This window comes from Ovis canadensis, chromosome 14 (genome assembly GCF_042477335.2).
Source record: "Ovis canadensis isolate MfBH-ARS-UI-01 breed Bighorn chromosome 14, ARS-UI_OviCan_v2, whole genome shotgun sequence".
Lineage (NCBI taxonomy): Eukaryota > Metazoa > Chordata > Mammalia > Artiodactyla > Bovidae > Ovis > Ovis canadensis.
This window is the reverse complement of record NC_091258.1, coordinates 59968043-59991457: the sequence shown is the minus strand read 5'-3', so window position 1 is coordinate 59991457 and position 23415 is coordinate 59968043. Positions and strand designations below refer to the sequence as shown.

At 38.4% G+C, this 23415-nt stretch overlaps 1 protein-coding gene across 3 annotated transcripts in view; it reads right to left on the bottom strand.

Moving 5' to 3' along the window:
• ZNF260 (zinc finger protein 260) overlaps positions 1-23415 on the bottom strand; it is a 56767-nt gene that overhangs the window by 5745 nt on the left and 27607 nt on the right. The window contains exons 1-2 of one of the 3 annotated variants that reach the window (XR_011248713.1): positions 10364-10865; positions 7296-7476 (exon numbers count right to left, since the gene is read on the bottom strand). Coding sequence is in view for 1 of the 3 variants with exons in the window: in XM_069550597.1 (XP_069406698.1) it covers positions 21500-22843 (1344 nt within the window). In the remaining 2 variants the exon portion in view is untranslated. Of the gene's footprint in view, positions 1-7295; positions 7477-10363; positions 10868-21499; positions 22844-23415 lie in introns of those variants that run through there. The other 2 variants (XM_069550597.1, XM_069550596.1) reach the window with 2 other exon arrangements.

The following is a 23415-nucleotide window of genomic DNA, read 5'->3' as shown; positions in this document are numbered from 1 at the left end:
AATGGGAAAGGAAAAAAAAAGAAAATATGCCAGAAAATAGCCATCTTTGCTTCCAAATCTGATTTTGATTTCCATTTTGATTGCTGATACTATTATTTCTGGATACTGAAACCGTCATTACCATCAAATTTCAGTTTTCACTTATTTTTCTTCTTTCATTATGCCTGATATTCTGGTACCCAAGCTCTTTTTTGTCAAGGACTCTTTTCTTGGCCTAAGTCCTTTCTTTTCCACTTACTCTCTGGAAACCTTTGACAATATTCTGATTTATCCATCTCAAAATTTTATCCACACTTTCATATAAATCATTCTAAGAACTGACTAGTAATACACTGCCTCTCTTATCAATGCTGTAATTTCCATAATTAGAAAAAAATAACCTCAACACTCACTGCATACCATAAGCAAAAATTCACTCAAAATGAATCATGGACCATAGCATGCGCATTAAAACTATTAATAAGAAATATGAAAGAAAAAATGGTAGACTTCATCAAAACTAAAAACTAATTAATGCCCTTTAAAAAACAGTTAAGAAAACAAAAACAAAAGCCATAGACTGGGAGGAACTAATAAAGGGCTTCTCTCCAAAATATATAGAACAGCTGAAACTCAATAATAAAAATATAAAAACAATTTAGTTTTTAAAATGGGAGAAAAGACTAGAATAGACTTAAAACATGAATGGCTAGAGAATCCCATGGACAGAGGAGCCTGGCAGGCTGTACTCCACAGGGTCACATAGAGTCAGACATGACTGAAGCAACTCAGTATGCACCCTCGAATTTACAATGTAGTGAATTTACATTTCAATGTAGTGAAAAACACAAACCTAAGATAGTATATGTTAATACATAAGATCCAAGTTACTTTGTATCTGAGATGGGAGATACAAGGATTAGAGAGATTGGGCTAGAAGTAAGAGATAGTTCAATAAAAATGAAGTTCAAGATTGAACGGTGGATAAGATTTTGATAAATGGATCACTGCACAATCAAAGGCAAATATGCCAAGAATTTCATACACACAACAGGGGTGATAAGAAGGATACAACTTACTATTTAAAGCTGGAATAATAATCACAACTTAATGAAGGGAAGAGGGAGAATGAAAATATATACATTGTAAAGTATATAAAATATACATCACTCCTGGTGATAGTAAATAGATATTGTCTAAAATCAAGGATGAAGACTAAGAAAATTATGAATATAAAGGCAAACACAAGAAAGAAATAAAATAAACTTCCCAAATGTTCAGGAAGATATATGTTCACAACAAATAAAGATCCTACAGCAAAAGATAAAAGATGAGGCAGAATTTAAAACAGTAGGGAATTTACCTAGCAGTCCAGTGGTTAGGACTCTGTGCTTTCACTACTGAGGGCATGGGTTCAATTCCTTGTCAGGGAACCAAGATCCCACAAGCCATAACGTGTGGCAAAAAAAAAAAAAAAAAATTTTAAACAGTACAGAAAATTAAATCAGAATCAATACCAATCATACTGTTCCTGTCAACAAATGCAAATAAGATAATAATAACTATTAGAAGAACTATGATAGGCTCATATAGAAAATTCTCAGGCCTCAAGCCAGACCTCCTGAATCTAAAAAAGCTATGGGTAGGGCCCAGCAGGAGAAAGCAATGGCACGCCACTCCAGTACTCCTGCCTGGAAAATGCCACGGACAGAGGAGCCTGGAAGGCTACAGTCCATGGGGTCGCTGGGGTCGCTGAGGTCGGACACGACTGAGCGACTTCCCTTTCACTTTTTACTTTCATGCATTGGAGAAGGAAATGGCAAGCCACTCCAGTATTCTTGCCTGGAGAATCCCAGGGATGGGGTAGCCTGGTGGGCTGCCGTCTATGGGGTCACACAGAGTCGGACACAACTGAAGTGACCTAGCAGCAGCAGCAGCAGGGCCCAGCAGTCTGTATTTAACAAGCCCTTCAGGTGATTGTTGTTTTTTTTTAAGATTTATTATATACTTATTTATTTTATTCTTTGGCTGAGCTGAGTTTTTATTGCTTTGTCCAGGCTTTGTCTGGTTGGGGTGAGTGGGGGCTACTCTCTAGTTGCAGTGCGTGAGCTTCTCATTGTGGTGGTTTCTCTTGTTGCAGAGCACAGGCTCTAGGCTTACAGGCTCAGTAGTTGTGGCTCACAAGCTTAGTTGCTCTGTGGCATGTGGGATCTTCCGGGAGCAGGGATCGAACCCATGTCCCCTGCATTGGCAGGCAGATTCTTAACCACTGGACCACCAGAGAAGCCTTCTCCAGGTGATTTTGATGCATGCTAAAGTTTAACAACTGATATAGCTGCTGCTGCTGCTAAGTCGCTTCAGTCGTGTCCGACTCTGTGCCACCCCATAGACGGCAGCCCATCAGGCTCCTCCCATGGGATTTTCCAGGCAAGAGTTCTGGAGTGGGTTGCCATTGCTTTCTTCAACTGATATAGCAAATCCCCCCCAAACTGTATATAAGAGATATATATATATTCTAAAATAATATATCAGAAATGCTGAAAATAAAGACTAGAAATAAAATAAAGATAATCCTGAATATATAAACTATAGAAATCCAAGATACAAAAATATTAGCAACTGAGAAGACTACCTCTCTCAACCTAGAAGATCAAATCCATGAAATATGAGAATATATATAAAATGGAAACATGAAATAAAACTATGTACTAATTTATAATATAGAATTAACTAGTTTATTCTGTATTTTGAAAATACTGAAACACCTTTTAAAATGCTCAGAGGACAGTCTCAAAATAAGTCCACATGGTAAGCCTATAAAGCTTCAAATATTCCACAAAGTAGAAAAGGACGGAAGAAATACCCTAAAAATAAAGTCAGAAATTAAACAAATTAAAATTTTCCACTTGTAAATTTCAAAATCAACTGGCTTGAACAAACTATTTGGTCAAAGAGGAAATTAAAATATATTGCATAATATTCAGAATATTATTCAGAACACAATGTATATCAGAACTTGAAAAAAATGCTTGGACATTTTTAGCATAAATGGTTACATCATTTTAAAAAGAAATAATAAATATTAAAACTAAGGAATTACAATAAGGAAAAGTAAACAAAAGAAAAACAAAAATTAGAAAAGATAGGAAGAGAAATTGATTATTACAAACAAAAACTACAAGTAACAATAGATTCATGAGTAAGAATAAAAGCAAATTAAATTAAAAAAATGATTATTTGAAAACGAATTATAGACTATGTTGTTCAATTCTATGCAAATAAACTTGTAAACCTAGCAAATATAACCTCTGAAAACTTAGACCAGAAAAGAAAATTTAAACAGAAAAACAAACATAGAAAAAATAGAGGCAATCATTCTCTCATTTTATCATCCCAAAGTCCAAGGTATGTGTGGTTTAATGTGAATTTTACTAAACTTTTAACAAAGTACAATAATACTATTTATTTAAAATTTTCCAATTCTTAAATTCATTAAATTTGCAAAAGTATGATGTACAACAGATTAGAACTAAGTTCTATATAACTAGTAAGTCAAAAGAAAATACAGAAATTACATTCTCCTGGTAATTAAAGCCCCCCTTGTATTTTTACAGGGATTATATCAACATCCTTCACAGATACTTAACCAGAACTGAATTTTTTATACTGTAAAATGACAGTCCTGAACTGAACTAGGCAACATTATCTGAATACCAGGCAAACTGGTCCTTTCAACAGCATTTATCTTGTGCTTTAAAAAGTAAATCAAAATTTTAAAATATAAATCAAAATGCTCTAATGCCAAGTGTACTAACTTTGTGCTACAATGCCTAAGCTGAGTAATTGCAATAGAGATCCTATGGATTACAAAGCCTAAAAAACTTTCTATCTGGCCCTTTACAAAAAAACTTATTGATGCTCTTCTACCCTAGAGTGGTGATTCCTCTCTCCTCTACCAGGCTGGAACCAGGATACATTGTTAATCCAGTTTTAACCACAACTAAATGATAAAGAGACAACCTGGAAGAAGTCTGGATCTTAAAGTACCACAAAGACCAAAGGTACCATGCAGATTTTGACTACTCATCACATAAAGAAATAAGCCAATAAATCAATTTTTTCATTCCTTAAACCAGCACATTTGGACGTTTATTATAGTCACTTAGCTTTAAACTCCCAAATGCGCTGGTTTACCATTTAGCTTTGGTTTACCACTTAGTTTTACTATATAGGGGCTTTCCTGATAGCTCAGTTGGTAAAGAATCTGCCTGCAATGCAGGAGACCCTGGTTCAATTCCTGGGTCAGGAAGATCCACTGAGAAGGGATAGGCTACCCATGCCAGTATTCTTGAGCTTCCCTTATGGCTCAGCTGGTAAAGAATCTGCCTGCCATGTAGGAAACCTGGGTTCGATCCCTGGGTTGGGAAGCTCCCCTGGAGAAGGGAAAGGCTACTCACTCCAGTATTCTGGCTTGGAGAATTCCATGGACTGTATACAGCCATGGGATCACAAAAAGTTGGACATGCCTGAGTGACTTTCACTTAGCTTTACCATGATTGATTAACACTTTTTAGTCCTGTTTCATTGCCTTACATATCATGTATCTGCAGATACCAATTCAATTCAGGCATTGAAAGTATTTTCAGATCGTAAGAAAATGAATGGACAAGAAAATGACTTTTTACAAAAACACATAGTAGGGTAGAGTTTGCCAACTTCTGCTTTTAACAGGTCACCATTTAAAAAGAATACACTGAACTCCTAGAGGAGAACATAGGCAAAACACTCCCAGACATAAATCACAGCAGGATCCTCTATGATCCACCTCCCAGAATTCTGGAAATAAAAGCAAAAATAAACAAATGGGATCTAATTAAAATTAAAAGCTTCTGCACAACAAAGGAAAATATAAGCAAGGTGAAAAGACAGCCTTCTGAATGGGAGAAAATAATAGCAAATGAAGCAACTGACAAACAACTAATCTCAAAAATATACAAGCAACTTATGCAGCTCAATTCCAGAAAAATAAACGACCCAATCAAAAAATGGGCCAAAGAACTAAATAGACATTTCTCCAAAGAAGACATACAGATGGCTAAACAAACACATGAAAAGATGCTCAACATCACTCATTATTAGAGAAATGCAAATCAAAACCACAATGAGGTACCACTTCACACCAGTCAGAATGGCTGCGATCCAAAAATCTGCAAGCAATAAATGCTGGAGAGGGTGTGGAGAAAAGGGAACCCTCCTACACTGTTGGTGGGAATGCAAACTAGTACAGCCACTATGGAGAACAGTGTGGAGATTCCTTAAAAAATTGCAAATAGAACTACCTATGACCCAGCAATCCCACGGCTGGGCATACACACCGAGGAAACCAGAATTGAAAGAGACACATGTACCCCAATGTTCATCGCAGCACTGTTTATAATAGCCAGGACATGGAAACAACCTAGATGTCCATCAGCAGATGAATGGATAAGAAAGCTGTGGTACATATACACAATGGAGTATTACTCAGCCGTTAAAAAGAATTCATTTGAATCAGTTCTGATGAGATGGATGAAACTGGAGCCGATTATACAGAGTGAAGTAAGCCAGAAAGAAAAATACCAATACAGTATACTAACACATATATATGGAATTTAGAAAGATGGCAATGACGACCCTGTATGCAAGACAGGAAAAAAGACACAGATGTGTATAATGGACTTTTGGACTCAGAGGGAGAGGGAGAGGGTGGGATGATTTGGGAGAATGGGAATTCTAACATGTATACTATCATGTAAGAATTGAATCGCCAGTCTATGTCTGACGCAGGATACAGCATGCTTGGGGCTGGTGCATGGGGATGACCCAGAGAGATGTTATGGGGAGGGAGGTAGGAGGGGGGTTCATGTTTGGGAACGCATGTAAGAATTAAAGATTTTAAAATTAAAAAAAAAAAATAAATAAAATACAATAAAATAAAAATAAAAAGAATACACTGGGTTTCCCTGGTGGCTCAATGACAAAGAATCCGCCTGCCTATGCAGAAGACACAGGTTCAGTCCCTGGTCCGGGAAGATTCCACATGCCGCAGAGCAACTAATCCCATGTGACACAGCTACTGAGCCCACATGTCCCAACTACTGAAGCCCGTGTGCCTAGAACCTGTGCTCCACAACAAGGGAAGCTACTGCAATGAGCTCACAAAACAACGAAGGGAGCTCCCGCTCACTGTAACTAGAGAAAAGCCCAATAGCAATGAAGACCCAGTACAACCAAAAAAAAAAATTACACTGCATTTGCCTGACATTTGAACATTTTGTTATATGTTAACACTCTTCTCTACACAGCAACCACAGTAATCTTGTTACAGGCAAATCATGTCATGCTCTCTCTGATAAGTCTCCCTGTATAATCATAAAAATATTTAGAATCATACAATGTTTATTGCAGCTGCTTCTGAGGAGCAGAAATAGAAAACTGAGAGCCAGGAATAGGAGATATACCTATTGTTTTAACGTCTATCATGTATATGTGTTAGATTTTAAAAATAACAGTACAATACAGCACCAATTTCCAGGCCTGCATTATTGTTAAAAAGCAGAAGGTGGACGATATCTGGAGATACACTATGTATAGTATACAGTATAGATATACTCTATAGTATAGTATACAGATATAGTATATATACAGATAGTATACAGATATAGTATATAGATATACTTGTATATCTGTGTATATAGTATATACTTATATACTTGTATATCTGTATACTATAGGGTTACAAAATATACTATGATATCTGGAAGTAAGACAATAAAAAAACAAGGATAAAAGGGTAAAATTCAACTTTGAGGTATATTACAATAGACGGAGGGAGAAATATGATAGTAAAATTTTAAAGAAAATAATCTACATTTGTAGATTTGAAAGATTACAGATCTCTAATCTTTGGCAAGAAAGACGGAATGCTGAAGGAAAGGACTGTAGGGAGAAGTGAAAAATGGAGAATGTTGGTGAGAGGAAGAAGCATGAAATTTAGACTGTAGAAATCATAAAATGGAGGCTGCAAATAAGGTAGAGAGGCTGGCATCCAGAATCAAGGTTAGAGAGAGAACTAGTCCTCCAGAATCTGAGAAAAGAGCATCGAACCAGGAAGAGAATTTAGAAATGGTACCTATGTATCTAAAGGATGCCTAGCAATTTTTACTCCAAAAGACAAGAGCTGATAAGAAATTTTCAAAACATTTCAGATGTTGCAAACTCACTGAGCAACTGTAATGAGCCTTTATTCCATTCATTCCTGCTGGGTTCTCTCTTACCCGGAGAATACCTCCTTTACATGTCTTCCTCTATCATCAGTTGCTCTTCTTGTTTGAACTGGTTACTTTAAAATTTGAAATACTGATGTAGGACTTGGATGAAGGTTAAAGCAGCATCTCAGAATTCAGGTTGAGCCCTTAGGACCCTCAGTGGAGTTGAAGGATAAGGAAAGTAAAGCTCCTGGGGATGCACAAAGAAGCTGACTTGTGAAAAAGAACAAAGGAATGATGACCCTTTGGCTTAGAAGCCAGAGCACACACATACACATACATGTAAGTGAAGTGAAGTCGCTCAGTTGTGTCCGACTCTTTGCGACCCCGTGGACTGTAGCCCATCAAGCTCCTCCGTCCATGGGATTCTCTAGGCAAGAGTACTGGAGTGGGTTGCCATTTCCTTCTCCAGGGGACCTTCCCGACCCAGGGATCGAAGCCAGGTCTCCCGCATTGCAGGCAGACGCTTTAACCTCTGAGCCGCCAGGGATGCCCCTACACATACATGTGAGCACATGGAAAAAGAGTATTTGTAATTTGCATCTCAGGTCAAACGCATTTTGTCATTTAAAGGCTCCACACATTTCAAAAAAATGGCAAACAGAAGGTATCTTATTTTCAGAATTTAGGTTATACAGAGAAACTATCAGTGAGTTGCTAGAGTTCTCTAGAATCACAACCTGCATGAGTACCTTTGAGCAGGTGTCACTTACAAGTGACACCTTGTTCCTGATTGAACAGTCACAGTTTTGAATATCATTTTCCCCCATAACAATACATTTCTCATAAATATGAAGTCACCAACCTTGAGTGATATGGATAAAATGTAAAGGGAGTGACTCTGAAATTATTCATGGCTCAGAGTTCTTAAAATTTTTAGAAGCCGAATATTTTATCCAGGTTATATTACTCTAAGAGAAATTAAGTGTCCTATAATTAAATGGTCTTTCAATTCATTCGTTCAGCAAACATATTTCTCACTTATTATGTGTATTGAAAAGACCATAGTCTTCAATTTGTAATGGGGTGTGACAGATAAAAGGGTCAAACTTGCTCAGAAGCTCTTCCCTTACTCCAACATAAGCCAGCCAGATGCTTAGTTTGGCTGGATAGTGCCATGAATTGATGAAAACAGGTAACACACATGGCAGAAAGGATGGAGGCAACACACAGGAGGGAAGAGGTAAGTATGACATTCTGGACATGAAGAGATTAAAGTTCCTATGCAACCTCCAGATGGAATTATCCATTAGACAGTCGGATATATGCCTGAGTAGCTCAGGAGACAAGCCTCAGATAGGAATGGTCATTAGTCGTGTGTCACAGCTGAAGCCATAGTGGAATTTGGTTGCTCCTAAGAGTTCTTAGAAGTGAAAAAGATCAAAGTCGGAAACTCAGGAACACTAATATTTGAGGGACAAACAAACATCACTCACTAATGGAGATTTTTTCGGGGGAGAGGGGACCTTGTTCCTTGGTTTTCACTGGAATTGTAAAAATGAGAGAAGTATTATGGAAGCCAAGGAAACATTCAAGAATGAGTCAGTGATAAACAACTGAAAAGGAATGGAGTGAACAGAGAAATCTAATTACTCCATCCCAGTTAAAAATGGAAATTACAAAACAGGCAAGCAAAAATGTGATTTTTATTCCTGCCCTAGCTAGCAACCCACTCCAGTGTTCTTGCCTGGAGAATCCCAGAGACGGGGTAGCCTGGTGGACTACAGGGTCATACAGAGTAGGACACGATTGAAGCGACTTAGCAGCAGCAGCAGCAGCTGCTCCATCCACTCACAACCATTTTTATTTTCTGTGTAAACTTTAAAAGTTTCTTCATACAACTACAAATATACACTCCTACCCCCACTTACTAAAAAAAAAAAAAAAAAAGTAGTATGTTATACCAAACATACACTTTACTTTCTTCATATAACAAAATACATCGCACTTTTTAAATCTATCTAACATATGGTATATATTTCCACTTGCTCAAGTCTTTTTTGGGGTCTTTCATTAACATTTGAAAATATCTTCATAAAGCTTTTATACTTTTACTGTTTATCCCCAAGTGTTTTATCTGATTTGTTGCTATTGTAAACAGTCTTCTTTGTAACTATTACTGATTATTTTCTGTATGTATCAAAAATATTATTTCTATATATGAACTTTTGTACTGTGATACGTTCTCATTTTATTGAAAAATGTGTTGTGTGATTAAAATACTGGAAAATACTTTTATCTTTTTACAGATAAAAGAAAAATTTGTTTCACCATATTTACAAAGGTCATTTGGTTTGGGGAAAACCTGGTAAAATTAGTAGTCAGACTGCCACGCTCACTGACAAATCAGGGAGTCTTAAATTGACTTTCCGATTTGTGCGTCCAAGACCGGACAACTTGCTTCCCAATTCTGCGCTATCAGCACCAGTGGAAACTACCTCTTAAAGTTGTTCCCTAGCCCAGGACTTCTCCAAGCAGCCTCACCGGAAGTCCTCCAAAGAAGTAAGCAAAGTCAATACCTCTGGGGAGTCTAGACATCCAATAATAAGTTTCCCAGAAATCTTTCCTCTTTAAAAAAAAAAATGCTGATTTTGTTTTCTACTCCACAATGGGTCTGCTTTTATACAAAAATCACTTCTCGCTCAACTGCTTAGCCTTTTCCCGTTCTCATCTTTTACAGAAACGAATGTTGCAGAGAAATGAACCCTTTTATCATTATTTTAGAAACTAGAAAAGTGAAGTTTAAATGGTACTATCCCAGTAAGTTCCCAACGCCACCCACTCTCACGAAGTTGGAACCACACAGGTTGCAACTCTGCAACCCTCTCACTGTCCCTCACACCCTAGGTCACCCACCGACGAACCCGCCCCCGTTGCCTTCTGTACCCCTGCCCCCATCCACAGAAGCTTTGAACACTGCTGCACTCCACAGAAAGCGATTCCTCTCCTTCAGTTTCCCCAGCCCGGTCGTAGGCTCCGCGAAATCTCCCCTACAACCTACCCGACCGGACTCTAAGCCCAGAAACCTAGGTCCAGCAACCCAGATCTACGCTTCGCAGAACCAAAACCAAACTCACCAGCAGACAAAGACGACGATGGCGAGCCAGACAGCCTGCGCCTGCGCACTGCCGGCTGGTTAGCATTCCCAGAGGTCTCCTGGGCTCCACCGAGCCCGGGCTCAATCGGTCGATATTGGTCGGGCGTCCACTTTTCTGATTGTGGACTACATTTCCCAGAAGTTTCGGTGGTTCGAGTCAGTTTTCGCGCCTTCTCAACTCCACCCGAGCTTGTGGGACTATCTCCCTGATTGAGGGAGGAGTGTATATTGCCCGAGACTCATGACTTAGGTAATACTCTACCTGTGCCAGCTACCTCTGGGAGAAGGCAGTGGTAATAAGCTCGGTTCAAGCTCACCCCTAGTTGGGGCTGACTCCAACTAGGAACCACGGCGCAAGCCAGCGCCAGAAAATTCCAGGCCACGGTCTGAGGCTAGGGGGTGGGGAGAAGCGGCGAGGAGGGGAGTGATTGCGGGGATCTCTGGTTAGGATCCGGCCCGAGGCCATATTGTCCCTCGTGAATGCAGTGCTGAACTACCTTTCCCAGAGGTCGCCGCGTATTCAGGCCCGCGGCTCTGCGCGGAGCGGTAAGGGAGCTGGGTGTTAGTCTCTGAGCTGTTCCTGACGACTGACGCCTTGCAAGGGAGATTGGAGGTGAAACATCGAGAGGTCTGGGCGGGGATGAAGACTGAGTATTGTCTGTTCAGGCTGAACGGGCGAGGTTGGAGAGGAAAGTGTCAGTTATTATGTATGACAGTATGTCCTTGTGATGGGTGTGTTCTTACGACAGTGTGTGGTACCGTGTGTGTAGCTTTATGCGGATGAGTCTGCGAGGTATGATTGTTAATGTGCGATCTTGTGTAATACTGTGTGCTAGTGTGGGTTATCCTGTGACTCTGTGCCCCTGTGGTGGGTGTGTGGACTGTTTCTGTGTGACTGTATATATCCCTGTTTGTGTGCATGCATAGGGAGCTTTGTTATTGTGCTTCTGTGACTGCGCCCTGGTGAGGATTGTGGCTCTGCAGCACTGTGTGCGGAAGGGAGGGGGAGTCTGTGACTGAGACTGTTACACCTTTGTGTCTTCTAATTGGTGAATCTGGAGAGACTGTGTTGGTGTGTCACATATAGTCATATATGAGACACAGGATAGTTCTGCCCTTTGCTAGTTAAGACCCTGACTCTTCTGTGTGTATGGCATTGTAGTTGAGATGGAAGCCTGGGATCTCCTCTGAGAAGCCCTGATCAGGGAGGGGCAAGTGAGCTAGATATCCTTGTCATCTGGACCTCAGGAAAGGTTTGTTATCTCCTTGACTCATCTATGTCTGTTAACCAGGCTTAATGAGTCTGTCCCTTGTGGTTCGTAGCTAGTGAACACACCAAGTACTTAAAAAAAAAAATAATTTTATTTATTGGCTGTGCTGCATCTTCCGTGTTGCTTGAGCTTTTCTCTAGTTGCAGGGAGCGGGGTTACTGTCTAGTTGCAGAGCAGTTTTCTCACTGCGGTGGCTTCTTTTATTGCAGAGCACCGGGCTCTAGGGCCCGCTGACTTCAGCAGTTACGATCGGAATGCTCAGTGGTTAGTGCCAGGGCTCTAGGGCACAGGCTCGGTAGTTGCTGGGCACAGGCTTAGTTACTTGGAGATATGTGAGAATCTGCCCAGATCAGGGAGTGAACCCCTGTCTCCTGCATTGGCAGGCGGATTCTTTTACCATTGAGCCACCAGGGAAGTCCCACATAAAGTACTTTTGATTAAAGCAGAAGCATTTATTAGTTGTGACAGTAAGAAGACAGGGAGCCAGCCCTCAAAGCACTGTCTGTGCAAAGCTGGATGGGGAAGTTTTAAACCTGGAGCACAGGTATAGTACTAAAAGGGTAGGCATGGTAAAAAGACAAAAGCTGCTCTAGGTTGCAAAAAACTGCAAGCAAAGTGTTTTGGTTGTTTGTGTGCACTGTAACCTTTTTGAAACATCTAGTGTTTGGAACTTTCTGTAATTTAACAATTTCTGCAAAACAATCATACTTTGGTTTAACCCCATCCTTTCCCTACTGCTGCCTAGCTAATATATCCTTCAACAAGAGAGATCTCCAAGGAGGAGAAAATAATGGTTATGATATCCATAAGTTATATATAAGATGGCATGGTATTTTCCCTTTATTTCTAAAATGCTTTATTTTTTCTGGAGTTGTTTTTTTTTCCTTTCTTGGCAGACTTCTAACAGAGACCCATGAAGTAAACTAAAGCCTAGTATTTTTCTTTGCACTTCCTAATTTTTAAAATGAATATGTATGTTGAGTATTTTGGTTTTACATATGTATACATATACAATCATGTAGATGCATATACACGTATATATACATGCATTGTAAATATTTTCATTTAAGTGATGTAACTTTCCACATAATTGAAAGTTATTTGAGAATATTTTTAATATTGCACAGTGTTCTTTTGTCATGTGTGATTAATGCAATAGTCATAGTCTCCTTTATTGCTATAAAAATTCTGATTTTTTTTGAGGGGGCACTGTGCCAATACCTGTTAGATTGAATTTCTTATACAGTTCATTAAAGGGGGGAATGTGGGGAAGGCTCAGGGGACATATATTCTTTTAGCCTTCTTCCTTTTCTCCTTCCTGCCTGGAAAGTGGATATAGTGCTGTACATGGAGCAGCCATCATATAACCATGCATCCACTAGGAAAGGAAGGGTAAGAGATTTAAAGTATTATACCAAATAAATGGTGGCTCAGAGGTTAAAGTGTCTGCCTGCAATGCGGGAGACCTGGGTTCGATCCCTGGGTCAGGAAGATCCCCTGGAGAAGGAAATGGCAACCCACTCCAGTATTCTTGCCTGGAGAATCCCATGGACGGAGGATCCTGATGGGCTACAGTCCAGGGGGTCGCAAAGAGTCGGACATGACTGAGTGACTTCACTATACCAAATAAAAGTAGAGGATTTTAAATAGTGTATATTGTATGAAAGTTATTTGGTAAACAAAACAGAGTTTACCTCTAGGTGCATGAAATAAATAGTAGTATTTCAATTCTCTTCATGGTAATGTTGACTGAAAAATGCACAATGTGATAGCCATGAGTTTCAGTTTTATTTGAGTACTTACTGAGCACTATAGCCGGGAGACAGCCTCTCAGATAGCTCTGAGAAATTACTCTGAAGGTGTACATGGGATTAAAGACACATCTTGGTAGACGGTTATTGCCAGTCATGAAGAATAGATATCTTGGTTAATGACTTTAGTGCTTTCCTAAGTATGGGAAGATGCAAAAATCCAAGTTCATTAAAAAATTCTCCTGAAATAGTTCTAAATAAAGGCTCATTTTCACAGAGCACAGAATGACTGATCCTGAATTTCTGTTTAGTTCAGTTCAGTCGCTCAGTTGTGTCTGACTCTTGGCAACGCCATGGACCACAGCACACCAGGCCTCCTGGTCCATCACCAACTCCTGGAGTTTACCCAAACACATGTCCATCGAGTCAGTGATGCCATCCAATCTCTCATCCTCTGTTGTCCTCTTCTCCTCCTGCCTTCAATCTTTCCCAGCATCAGAGTCTTTTCCAACAAGTCAGCTCTTTGCATCAGGTGGCCAAAGTACTGGGGTTTCAGCTTCAACATCAGCCCTTCCAATCAACACTCAGGACTGATCTCCTTTAGAATGGACTAGTTGGCTCTCCTTGCAGTCCAAGAGACTCTCAAGAGTCTTCTCCAACACCACAGTTCAAAAGCATCAATTCTTCTGTGCACAGCTTTCTTTATAGTCCAACTCTCACATCCATACATGACTACTGGAAAAACCATAGCCTTGGCTAGATGGACCTTCATTGGCAATGTAATGTTTCTGCTTTTTAATATGCCGTCTAGGTTGGTGATAACTTTCCTTCCAAGGAGTAAGCGTATTTTAATTTCATGGCTGCAGTCACCATCTGCAGTGATTTTGGAGCCCCCAAAAATAAAGTCTGTCACTGTTTCCACTATTTCCCCATCTATTTCCCATGAAGTGATGGGACCAGATGCCACGATCTCAGTTTTCTGAATGTTCAGCTTTAAGCCAACTTTTTCACTCTCCTCTTTCACTTTCATCAAGAGGCTCTTTAGTTCTTCACTTTCTGCCATAAGGGTGGTGTCATCTGCATATCTGAGGTTATTGATATTTCTCTCAGCGTTTCTCATGATGTACTCTGCATATGAGATAAATAAGCAGGGTGACAATATACAGCCTTGACATACTCCTTTTCCTATTTGGAACCAGGCTGTTGTTCCATGTCCAGTTCTAACTGTTGCTTCCTGATCTGCATACAGATTTCTCAAGAGGCAAGTCAGGTGGTCTGGTATTCCCATCTCTTTCAGAATTTTCCACACTTTATTGTGATCCACACAGTCAAAGGCTTTGGCATAGTCAATAAAGCAGAAATAGATGTTTTTCTGGAACTCTCTTGCTTTTTTGATGATCCAGCAGATACTGGCAATTTGATCTCTGGTTCCCCTGCCTTTTCTAAAACCAGCTTGAACATCTGGAAGTTCTCAGTTCACGTATTGCAGAAGCCTGGCTTGGAGAATTTTCAGCATTACTTTGCTAGTGTGTGAGATGAGTACAATTGTGCGGTAGTTTGAGCATTCTTTGGCATTGCCTTTCTTTGGGATTGGAATGAAAACTGACCTTTTCCAGTCCTGTGGCCACTGCTGAGTTTTCCAAATTTGCGGCATACTGAGTGCAGCACTTTCACAGCAGCATCTTTCAGGATTTGAAACAGCTCAACTGGAATTCCATCACCTCCACTAGCTTTGTTCGTAGCGATGCTTTCCAAGGCCCACTTGACTTCACATTCCAGGATGTCTGGCTCTAGATGAGTGATCACACCATCATGATTATCTGGGTCGTGAAGATCTTTTTTGTACAGTTCTTCTGTGTATTCTTGCTAGCTCTTCTTAGTATCTTCTGCTTCTGTTAGGTCCAGACCATTTCTGTCCTTTATCAAGCCCATCTTTGCATGAAATGTTCCTTGGTAGCTCTAATTTTCTTGAAGAGGTCTCTAGTCTTTCCCATTCTGTTGTTTTCCTCTATTTCTTTGCATTGATTGCTGAGGAAGGCTTTCTTATCTCTTCTTGCTATTCTCTGGAACTCTGCATTCAGATGCTTATGTCTTTCCTTTTCTCCTTTGCTTTTCGCCTCTCTTCTTTTCACAGCTATTTGTAAGGCCTCCCCAGACAGCCATTTTGCTTTTTTGCATTTCTTTTCCATGGGGATGGTATTGATCCCTGTCTCCTGCACAATGTCACGAACCTCATTCCAGAGTTCATCAGGCACTCTATCAGATCTAGGCCCTTAAATCTATTTCTCACTTCCACTGTATAATCATAAGGAATTTAATTTCGGTCATACCTGAATGGTCTAGCGGTTTTCCCTACTTTCTTCAATTTGAGTCTGAATTTGGTAATAACGAGTTCATGATCTGAGCCACAGTCAGCTCCTGGTCTTGTTTTTGTTGACTGTATAGAGCTTCTCCATCTTTGGCTGCAAAGAATATAATCAATCTGATTTCATAATTTATTTTATACTTAGTAATTTGTATCTTTATCCCCTACCTTTGCCTTTCTCCTCCCCCTTCCCTCTTCTCATTGGTAACCACTACTCCTCTGTATCTGTGTTATATTTATTCATCTGTTTTATTTAATAAGTGGTATCCTACAGTACTTATCTTTCTCTGTCTGACTTATTTCACTAAGTGTAATCCCCTCTAGGTCCATCCATATTGGTCCAAATGGCAAAATTTCATTCTTTTCTATGGCTGAGTAGTGTTCCATTGTGTATATGTATGTGTGTGTCTTATTGATTTATAGTTGATTTACAATATTATATATGCGTGTGTGTGTGTGTCTGTATACCCCACATCTCCTTTATCCATTCTTTATCCATTCATCTGGACACTTACTTAGGTTGCTTCTGTATCTTAGTTGTTATAAATACTGTAGTGCTGCTATGAACATTGGGGGCATGTTACTGCTGCATTTGGAGTGGTAGTTTATATATTGCCTCTGTAAATGCCTACCAGATAATAAGGGGGGGAATACCACCTAATAAGTGCTGTGTCACAAGTCAATGCCCTAGTCATACTTACACCCTCTCAGTGGACCTGCCAGCCAGGAAATGAGGTGTGCTTCACGATCCATGGGCTAGGATGGCAGTCAGTGTTCCACTCACATATACAGTCTTTATAGATGCCCATTATTAATGGGCAGGGATGGCTGTCGGGTCTCTGTTCACACACATAGCATCTGCATGTGCCTCTGCGGATACTTACTGGCAAAAAGGGAGGATGGTGCTGCTAGGTGTCATGCATAATAGTGTGAAAGATTGGCATTTTTTAAGTGTTTAGCCAGTGTAGAGTTGGCATTGTCAATAGGGTTTTGTTCTGCAGGTCAGGAACCTTCTCAGCCCTTTGGATAGAAAAAGCAAGTATACTTTGGACGTTTTATTTTTTTGTTATTGTTTAGGGTTTTGGTAGTTATTTGCACTTGGTGGTATTTCTAATTTCAAGCTTCTCAGGTGCTCAGCTTGGAATATATGGGAAGACAAAACAACAAAACATCCAGTTCTCCCCCAGGGAACTCCCCACTGGGCTGGGTTTTTCCTCAAATCCCAAAGTCAATCCAGTTGACCTTCATTTTTCCAACTTGCAGTTTCTTTCTTATCTTTGCTCTTTGCACATATGAGATTTTTTTTCTCCTGCTTCTAAGATTCTCTCTTTATCATGGATTTTAATCAATGTAGTTATGAGTCCTTGGGAATAGTTGTGCCCCCGACCCCACCCCCATCCCCCTCTGCCTTGTTTCTTGTGCTTGGAATGGGTTGAACTTAGATCTGTGGGTTTACAGTTTTCATCACATTTGGAAAGTTTTCAGCAATTATTTCTCCAATTATTTTTTTGTCCCCTGCCCATTCTTCTTCCTGTCTTTCGGGATCTCTACTATACACAATTAGGCAAGATGAAGTTGTCCCACAGCTCTCTTCTCATTCTGTTTTTGTTTCAATTATACAGTTTTTATTGCTATGTCTTCAAGTTTGCTAATGCTTGCTTTAGGAGTGTTTAATCGATTAATCCTATTAAATGTATTCTCAGACACTATTGTTTTTAACGTCTAGATTTGAGTCTTAAATATTTTCCACATCAGTACTTACCAAGATCAATCTCTCTTGTTCCTTTTTGGACATGCAGGATATAGTTTTGTACTGCTAGTATCTATTAACAAATACAAAATCTTATAAATCAAATACAAAATCTATGTTTGTCACTTCTGGATGTGTCTCTATTGATTTTTCTACTTAGTCATGTGTGTCTGCTTATAAAACTGGTTTATTACCAGGGAGTATGAAAGTTACCCTCAATATCCTTGGTATTTTTACATTTCTATAAATATACCCAAGTTTTGTTCTGGAATATACTTAGGATACTTGAGAACAGTTTGTTCAAGATTTGCTTTAAGCTCTGCTGGGTGGGACCAGGAAAGCCTTAGTCTAGTGCTAACTTGACTCTCTACTGAGGCAATAGCTTTTTGACAAATCTAACCAGTGCCCTGTGAATTATGAAGTTTACCATTCTTGCTCATGGGGACACAAACAATTCCTGACCCTGTGTGAGCTCCAAGGATTGCCTTTACTCTTAAGCATTTCTTTTGCTGGTCATAGGTGGTCTCCTTGATCCCCTGCAGTGATTAGAACTTGACTAAAAACTCTGCCCTGCAAACTTTAGCCATCACTGCCTCGCTGGACTCTCAGGTCCATGTTTTCTACTTAAGGGGGTTACAAAGTTTCTTTATATTACCCCTCCCAGTGCTGAGATGTGGAAATGCTCTCTAAGCAGTACACTGGGTCAAATGTATGGACCACATTTGTTTGTTTATACTTTGTTAGGCATGACCATTATGTTGTCTGGTGTCCAATGTCTGAAATCATGTATATCTCATATTTTATCTGGTGTTTTGTTATTTTAGGCCAGAAGGTAAATCCAGCCTGTATTATTCCCATTTTTGGCTGCAAACAATGTTAAAAAAAATTCTGTGCTTAAAAATTGCAAGAAAGCAGAGCTTCCATGTACCATTGTCCCAATTTGCCTAATACTAACATTTTACATTACCATAGTATAATGATGGAAACCAGGATATTAACATTGGGCACAATACTATCAAACAAATGACAGGCCTTGACTGGCTTCCATCAAGTGTTCTCCACTAATGTTCCAAAAATTGAATTCACAATCTTATGTTGTATTTTGTTCCCTTGCCTTTTATAACCTGGAAAGGTTATGAACTTTGGAGAACTGGGCAAATTATTTTACAAAAGGTTCTGCATTTTGGATCTGGCTGCAGTTCTCTCATTATTAGGACATAGTTATACATGTTTTGGTCTTCCCGGGTGGCGCTAGTGGTAAAGAACCTGCCTGCCAATGCAGGAAACGTAGGAGACACAGTTCAATCCCTGGGTTGGGAAGATCCCTTGGAGGAGGGCATGGCAACCCACTCCAGTATTCTTGCTTGGAGAATCCCATGAACAAAGGAGCTTGGGCGGCTATGGTCCACTGGGTCACAAAGAGTCGGACATGACTGAAGCAACTTAGCGCACAGCACATGCATGTTTTGCTGAGAATACTACCCAAGCATTTGCCTTTCTTAGTGAATCACCTTGATGTCAGTGTCACTATTGGTGATTATTTGGGTAAAGGGGCTGTATGCAATGTTTTGTCTGTGTAATTAAATACTTGAGAGAGATATTATGAGATAAAATTCTAATATCCCATTTTCCCCTTATACTTTCACCTTCATATTTACCATCCATCAATGGATTTTTTTATATAATTATAAAATTATGGTGATTTTCTATTTTCCTCGTTCCCTTTATAAAGTAGAATTCTTCATCATTAAATTGAACCAGAATTCCTTCTTTGGGGTAGTGAATTTCATGGTTCATGGCAGCAATAAACAGGATAGGTCAGGAACATCTCTTTGTATTTGAAGGGAAAAAAAAACAAAGCTTCCAAGTAGTGTAGGGAACATGTGGAAAGGATAAAGGAGGGAATGAAAAAAAAAAGAAAATGGAAACAAGTAAAGTTTTGTCAATTTGAGCACCATGAACAAGAATCAAAAACAACAGTTTACAACAATAATTATATTCTGGTTTATCAGATTAGCAGACTGTGAAGTGACAGAGCTCATAACCGAAGTTCAAAGAAAAATATTAATGATATATGACCAAAATGTAGCTATAATTACAAATAAGGCAGACAATAAGAATGTTGTATTAATTTTTTAATTTATTCATTAGCGTTTCAAAAAATAAGTATCAAGACACATGTTTATTTTACTTGTCATTAATTTTAAGTCTGTATATAAGGTTTAGATAGCTCACTGTTTTAATTTGTTCAAGCAAGCAAAAAATATTAAACCACATGAAGAATTGTGGGGTAAGTAGTTCTGAAGTACTACCCAAGAAGAGGGAAATTAATCAGCACTGATGGTAACTTAGAATAACTAGGTAGAGTAGGATAGAAGAGTAACTCACCAATGTGGTAACATGATAGCTCAGTAAGTAGAGTGAGGTATTAATAACAATATTAATAATTATAATACAATTGAACTATTTCAAAGATATGAAATAGCAAGTATCCTAATAAGGGTAGTAACAGAGACTCATTCTTTTATTCTGTAGGACATAAACTACCTATCAGTTATATACTTTTATTAACTGCTAGCTTAAATAAAATACTAATAAGGAATATATAAGGTAAGCATAGCTCAATAATACCCAATTAGAAAACAGCTTACTTACTACATCATGCAAAACTGGGCAGGACATCAATCTCAAAAATTAGAATCTAATGAATGATAGTGATGTAAATATATGTAAATATAACAGGTAAATATTCTTATAAAAAATCTATTAACCAGTTTGGCTTTTGATCACTTTGATTAACAACCAGGTCCACTTTCCTAAGAAAGAGATGATGGGTGGTTAAGATTGGCAACCTTATTAGCTGTCTTATTTTCTTTTTCATCTTTTTTTTCTGAGTCAGCTGAGACTACTAAAATCAAAGGTCTACTGACAGTCCAACTGCCAACCACAGTAAGACAACACTGAGTGGGAATAACAGGGAAAATTATAATTATAAAACCCAATAAAAGCCATGCAATAGTAGTGTTTATAAACCCTCTTTATTTAAGTTTAGTGATCAATTTATAATCCTTGCAATAGCTATAAAGTTTCCCCTCCATTTAAAGCTACTAAGAGACTGTTAAGATTGGGTTAGAATATTTTATGAAATATTTAAAATGCCATTTCATTTGGATCCTGACTGGTACTGCCTAGAGGTGAAAAGGTTCCTTAAAGGAATTATGTTGCAGGAGGTATTTAGGGAAATCTGTTGTGTCAAAACAACATAGAAACTCAAAAAGAACTCAAACATTTGATGATAATGCAAAGTTTAAACATCTACCATTAAAACAAAATCAATAGAAAAGAAATCTACACAAACACCTTGCAGGACCACAATAGTTTAAAACCATATAGTATCTGAGTGTTCTGGCTCTTTGGAGAAGATAAGTATACCATATATAACAAGCAAAAAATTAGAATGCAAAAGATATATCTGAGCAATATTATAGAACAGTAAGCCAAAAACAATAAATAGCCAAAAAAAACAAAAACACAAGCACCAAAAGTAACTGTAAGCAAAACATCCATGGATAAACTCATATGAAAGTAACTCAAATAATTGGTAATTAGGAGAATACATTTCTCACACATTTAAAAAATGGATGAACAGGGACCATCCTATGTGAATGGATATTCAGAATGTTGATTGATATAAAAAGGAGAAATATTTGGCAATATTGAACAAAGCTGAAAGTATTTATCACTTATGAATGAACAATTCTGCTTCTAGAATGGCCATAAATTCTGAAAACAGTTGTAAAAGAGTGAATCTTGTCAATAAATACACAGGTTTTTTTCAGTGAAACTCAGAAACAAACAGGCTTTATACATGTCTTTCATTCAAAAGACTCCTCCCTAGTATAACTTGTTCAGTATCAAGTAAGGTGCCTGCTCATACTAAAAGCATTACCACATTCCTTACATTCATAGGGTTTCTTACCATTGTGAGTTCTCTGATGTTTTGTAAAGGATGAACTATGTCTAAAGGCCTTCCCACATGCTTTACATTCATAAGGTTTCTCTCCAGTATGAATTCTCTGATGTTCCGTAAGGGCTGAACTGTGTCTAAAAGCCTTCTCACATACCTTACATTCATATGGTTTCTCACCACTATGAATTCTTTGATGTTGAATAAGAGCTGAAGTAAGTCTAAAGAACTTTCCACACTCTTTACATTCATAAGGTTTCTGACCACTGTGAATTCTCTGATGTCGAGTAAGTTCACTGCCTACTCCAAAAGCTTTCCCACATTCCTTACATTTATATGGTTTCTCGCCAGTATGAATTCTCTGATGTCTGGTCAGGGATGAACTATTTCTAAAGACCTTTCCACATGCCTTGCATTCATAGGGTTTCTTGCCAGTATGAATTCTTTGATGTCGAGCAAGTTCTCTACAGACTCCAAAAGTCTTCCCACATTGTTTACATGCATAAGGTTTGTCACCAGTATGAATTCTCTGATGTTCAATAAGCTGGGAACTAATTCTAAAGACCTTCTCACATTGAATACATTTGTATGGTTTCTCACCAGTATGAATTCTCTGATGTTCGGTTAGCTGTGAATGAAATCGAAAATCCTTGCCACATTCCATACATTTGTAAGGTTTCTCATCAGTATGGATTTTCTGATGTCTAGTAAGTTGTGCATGCACTCTAAAAGATTTCCCACAGAAAGTGCATTCATAGGGTTTCTTACAATCCTGAATTCTTTGAAATGAAGTGATTTCTTCAATTCTTCTAAAAGTCCTTCCATTTTCCTTACATTTATAGCACTTCTGATTATCATGGTGTACACTAAGGGCTTCATAAAAACTAAATATGTTTCCACATTCCATACATTTACAAGGTTTCACACCAGTATGAATATTCAGTTGTAGGGTATGGGGTTCATCTACTCCAAAGTTTTCCCAATATTTACTACATTCAGAGGTTTTTTTACCACTGTGTATTTTCTCATATTCATCAATGCTTAATGCACAACTAAGGACTTTCCCATACTGCTTATATTTCAAGGGATTCTTGCTATCATGAAATCTCTGATGTAATGTAAGAAATTTGTGATTTCTGTAACTGGGTACCTTTTCAGAGATGATTTCTATTTGACTGAAACATCCCACTTCAGGTCTTTGTACTTCAATCTTCCTTTGGCTTTGCCAATCATTTCTAAAAATGGAGTTCTGAAGGCCAACTAATTTACTGTTTTCTATTACTTCCCACTGAGAATTATTTTTTTCAAGAATGTCCTCTACAGATAAAGTCTTTGTGTCGTACTTGGATTCCAAGTCTGAAAGAAAGGGAAAAAAAATTTCTTTTTTCATGTGTCACAAAAATAAAAGTTATAAAATGCACAGTAGAAAAACAAAATATTTCACAGCATAAATGAATGATTAAAATAGTTATAAAGTTGGAAGAAAGGTAAAGAGAGCTCAGAGAAGGATAAGAGCATAACATAAGGATGTGAAGTCTGTAATAAGAGATATGGATTGGCAGTGGGTCTGAAATTTTGGTGTTGGATTATCACCTAGTAAGCTTGTCAAACACTGATGTGCATGAACTAATCCATAATCCAGATACACTGAATCAACATTTACAAACGTGGAATTTAGTTATCGGCTATCTTGTAGAGATACTGGGAATACAGATGAAAATTTGATAATCTATACATTCTAACAGTTTTCTGAGATTTTTCTTTTTTCTTTTATAATACCATCCCAATACTTTACCATGGATAACAAGGTTCTGCTTATAAGACAGTACTTTAATCCATTATCCCCTTTCACCTAATCTTTCTTCACCTCCTACTTCAAACCACATTTCCTATCATTTAGAGATACCCACAAGATGTTTCATTTCTCA